At 52.9% G+C, this 4,616-nt stretch overlaps 2 protein-coding genes across 2 annotated transcripts, besides 1 other annotated feature; both read left to right on the top strand.

Moving 5' to 3' along the window:
- Window positions 1–70: 70 nt before the first annotated feature.
- Window positions 71–801, top strand: PODANS_7_10630 (uncharacterized protein; the record flags this gene model as incomplete). Its single annotated transcript, XM_001908397.1, has 4 exons — window positions 71–200; window positions 271–389; window positions 445–569; window positions 633–801. 4 exons carry the CDS (start codon window positions 71–73, stop codon window positions 799–801), a joined length of 543 nt encoding a protein of 180 aa, XP_001908432.1.
- A 1,576-nt stretch (window positions 802–2,377) lies between these two features.
- Window positions 2,378–2,826: a repeat region (rgion duplique sur le chromosome 3).
- On the top strand, window positions 2,389–3,230 carry PODANS_7_10620 (uncharacterized protein; the record flags this gene model as incomplete). The annotated part of the gene is made up of 3 exons (XM_001908396.1): window positions 2,389–2,840; window positions 2,894–3,038; window positions 3,090–3,230. 3 exons carry the CDS (start codon window positions 2,389–2,391, stop codon window positions 3,228–3,230), a joined length of 738 nt encoding a protein of 245 aa, XP_001908431.1.
- Between the last annotated feature and the right edge of the window lie 1,386 nt (window positions 3,231–4,616).

Genomic DNA, 4,616 nt, shown 5'->3' with positions numbered 1-4,616 from the left:
AATAAAGAGGCCTGTTTCATAAAGGATTTCCACAATCGATCTATGTTGTGCTAATAATCCGTGGGGGAGGATGCTCGAATATGAAGATCACGAAACGATTTCGCAGACGACTTCACTCGAACCGCCTCGCCCAACCCCAAACCACCCACACACCGCCAAAATGTCCAACGTCTCTGCTGATCTCATCTGGGAGGTTACCCGTATGTCTGGCCCGAGAATCCGTCACGAACCTTGAAGCGAGCCCCAGCTAACGAAAATGCACACACAAAGGCCTCCAGAACGCCTTCCTCGTGAAGCGCAAGGAGAGCGGTGGTATCCAGTTCTCCCGCGACCCCCTCAACCTCACCAACGTCCACTCCCGCAAGTACGCTGGTTACGTCAACGACAAGGTACGATAAGATACGAGTGAAGGAGTCAACAGGAACTGATATATACATGGGTTAGGCTATCGGTGTCGTTGCCGGTGAGAACAACACTATCCAGGTCATCTCCAAGAAGGTGTCCGCTGGCAACAAGCCCGCCTCCGGCAGAACCGTCTCTACCATTGGCGCCTCCAAGGCCAACCGCAAGTCAGTAGCAACCCACTCGAAGTGAGGGTATCGCCAGCCATGCTGACAGTGATGGATTTACAGGACCTACAAGTCTATTGCCAAGCAGACCGCCAAGTACCGTGGCGATCTCCGCCAGGTCGCCGTTGCCCGCGCCTCCGCCATCCGTGCTTCTCAGAGACCCGTGAAGCCCTCCCCCGAGCCCAAGCTCCGTGGCAACGCCGCCAAGAAGGCCGCCGAGAAGTCCGAGTAAAGGATGGAAACGGGAAAAAAAGGGAAAACGTTTATAAAGCTCTGATGTTGAGTCCGCAACTCCTCGGGTAGACAGAGAGTTGCATGACACGAATGGGATGCCGGGGCAAAATTGGGACAGGGACGGATTGTCAAATCTTGCATTCAGGAATGGGCATGGCGTTTGATATCCACAAACAGAGGATCACCCACTCAGTCGGGATCTGTTTTGCAGCCAACGGGCGGTGTTGCGGTCAATATACGAGGCATTCATAATGATCATTCGCTGAGGAATCGACGAGCTCAAGTGACGACATATGTAGTGTAAAAGGTGTCTTTTGGTTCAGGGGTATTTATTTATGAAAACAGCCATTGAACCCGCCGGCGGGTTCTCACGAGCCTGTTTGGGATTCAAAACATGGAATGCATCCCGATCTTGCCCGAGTCCAGTACCCGAGTGTCGGGCCTCGGAACCCACATGTCGGCCAGTTCCCGCAGTCATGGCCGGCCCGTGCCGCGAGTTGTTCGCGACTGAGGACTGATTGACCGACGGAGACGTATCACGGCTGTGGTAGCTGTGGTAACTGAGGGAGGGCAGCAAAAGGGGATGCGTCAATTGAGTTTTTCCAGGCGGGAGTCTCCCCGAATAGGCCGATGGCGTCTTTGCTCGCCTCTTGTTTCTGTGACACACTGTTGTACACTTGGCCCTCCGGCAATAGTAACGGACCCCTCCCTGGCACCCCAGCAAGATGCCGGCTGAGGGGGAGGAACGCGGGGCAACTGACGACACGGGATCGCGGTCAGCCAAGCATAACCCCGCCAACTCTACTTAAGCTTGAGCCCCCCAAGCTTCCCCCTTCTCCCGGATCCAGCTCAACCAGATTCCCACCATCCCAATCCATTGACCGTTAGATTTTAACTCTAACAGCCCCTACGCACTCGCCTTCATTGTAGGTATTCCCATGTGATTCATTGCTGAGTCTGAACCCCCTTTATCTCCTTCTCAGAAACACCGCAAAGCTGACAATCACATTGCGCTCAACAGCTACCCCTCTATATCCCCTTTATATTTTCAAGATGGTCAAGGCCGGTAAGTGTTTGCCCGAACAGCGCAACATGCGCGCATAACTGGCATGGAAAACGAGACGGGAGTCTAACATTGGGAATAGTGGTTGCTGGTGCCTCTGGCGGTATTGGTCAGGTATAGCTTCCTCCGTCACTACCATCGCCGTCATGTTTGAGCGGCATTACTGACCGGACGTCCGCAGCCGCTCTCCCTTCTTCTGAGCCTCTCCCCGCTCGTTGACGAGCTCGCCCTGTACGATGTTGTGAACACTCCCGGTGTCGCTGCCGACTTGTCCCACATCTCCTCCAAGGCGGTAAGTGACAGACACAATCGCGAACCGCGAGCCCGCGAACTCCGGCTGACCTTTGCCGCAAACAGAAAACCACCGGCTACCTTCCCGCCAATGACGGCGCCAAGGCCGCCTTCAAGGATGCCGACATCATTGTCATCCCCGCTGGCATTCCCCGTACGTCCGACTGGTGCCGTGCTGCTGTCCCGGCGCATAAGTGCTGACGATGACCCCCCACTCTAGGCAAGCCCGGCATGACCCGTGACGATCTCTTCAACATCAACGCTGGTATCGTCAAGGGCCTCATCGAGGTTGCCGCCGAGGTCGCCCCCAAGGCTTTCATCCTTGTCATCTCCAACCCCGTCAACTCTACCGTCCCCATCTCCGCCGAGGTCCTCAAGTCCAAGGGTGTCTTCAACGCCCAGCGCCTCTTTGGTGTCACCACCCTCGACATCGTCCGCGCCGAGACCTTCGTTGCTGAGATCGTCGGCAAGGCCAACCCTCAAGAGCTTACCGTACCCGTTATTGGTGGTCACTCCGGCGAGACCATCGTCCCTCTCTTCAGCAAGGTCACTCCTTCCGTCACCATCCCCGATGACAAGTACGATGCTCTTGTCAACCGCGTCCAGTTCGGTGGTGATGAGGTCGTCAAGGCCAAGGATGGTGCCGGTTCTGCCACCCTCTCCATGGCCTATGCCGGTTACAGGTGAGCATAATCATCAGAGAAAGAGGTTGGGCTATTGCTGACACACATACCAGATTCGCTGAGAAGCTCCTGAAGGCTGCTGCTGGTGCCAAGGGCCTCGTTGAGCCCAGCTACGTCTACCTCCCCGGTGTCCCCGGCGGTAAGGAGATTGCCGAGAAGACTGGTGTCGACTTCTTCTCCGTCCCCATTGAGCTCGGTGTATGTCTTCCCCCCCCCCAGTCTTGACCTCTTATGCTGACAAGCGAATAGCCCAACGGTGCCGAGAAGGCTATTGACATCCTTGGCGACATCACCGAGAAGGAGAAGGCCCTCCTCGCGGCCGCCGTGTCTGGTCTCAAGGGCAACATCTCAAAGGGTGTCACCTTCGCCCACAACCCTCCCCAGAAGTAAACAAACCCCCATACCCAAAAGTTTCTTTTTCTTTTCTCTTTCCTACCTCTCTTCGCGCGCGACAAGCCATGTGTAGTTTACCAAGTAACTTCTTTCGTGGCTTTTGTTTGTTTGTGCTGGAGCTCAGAGTGATGAATGTGTGACAACGACCCCCCGATAGAGAGCAAACAAATAGAAATGCACTGTTTGAATTTGTAACAGAAACAGGGTAGCTGATTGGTCTTTCTCTCTCTCTTTAGGTTGTAAAGGGCATCGTCTGCGTTCATGACTAAGCGATAAGGCTGGCAGGAGTGCCTTGTGAACTCTTGAGATCCTTCTAGACGGTTGGAAGGACGGGGGAGGTTGTGGAGTCGACAAGGGGGTTGGGGGGAGCATATAGAGTGTAGTCTTTGCTAGTTTTACATAATATACGCGGTTATTCCTCTTTGAGCACAGTGTGAACTTGTCTGCAGTTAGGGAACATGGTGTGGATGAGGAGGTGTTCAGTGTTAGGTGTGGGTGTCTTTTCTTGGTAGTCATATATGGGTGGGTATGGGGGGTGAGGATCTGTCGAGTCTGTACTGTGTGAGAGGATCATTCCAAGCATTGGCATGGCAGCAAATGGGTGACATGCATGAGAGAGTATGCAGCTGCGGGTACATGTGTAGAGGGGCTGGTAGATAATCGAGGTCAAATATGGAGCATATATCTCGAATTTTCTACCTCTTCAGTACCCTAACATTGACCTCTTCCTGGTCCTCCAAATCCTATATCTGTATACACTCTTCAGTCTATCCTATCTAGCTTGACAGAACGGGGCTAGGAAATAATGGTGAGGAGAGAGACAATGTGAAAGGTGTTTGTATGTGTGTGTGTGTGTGTGCGTGTGTGTGTGGACAAGCAAAAGGTAGATACTATTCTCGCAAAGACATTGTAATTTCACACTGATATCGTCTCTAAAGATTTGAGGCCATGATATAAAGTCATCAGGTGGTCACAGCAACACAACAAATTAGATATAGAGATAAAAAATTATAATTCAGTCAAACCCCCTCTCATAAGAATCCATTAGGTATCACTACCCCGCCCGTTCCTTTGAACTCCAAAACTCCCATATGCACCTTTAAACCCGGGATGATGCTGTTCATAAAGTTTCAAAACCCAATGCTTGTCCTGTCTCTAGGCCCAGCTATGATCAACGATGAAAAGGAGAGAGAGGCCAGCTATTTTCGCAGGCAAAGTCTTGATCTGAAACACCGCCCCTGGCAGCTCCGTCGTCTCGGCTTGAACAGTGGCTTGTATCCCCATCGCCGCGAGGCTCCCCTCACGAAGCCACAGGAACCCATAGGAACTGTTTCCATCCAGTGTATTTTGTGAAAAATGGGGAGAAAAAGGGGGGGGAAAAAA

Source organism: Podospora anserina, chromosome 7, assembly GCF_000226545.1.
Source record: "Podospora anserina S mat+ genomic DNA chromosome 7, supercontig 1".
In the NCBI taxonomy this organism is placed as follows: Eukaryota; Fungi; Ascomycota; class Sordariomycetes; order Sordariales; family Podosporaceae; genus Podospora; species Podospora anserina.
Note: the sequence above shows the minus strand (reverse complement) of the source record. Positions and strands in the feature narration are given on the sequence as shown.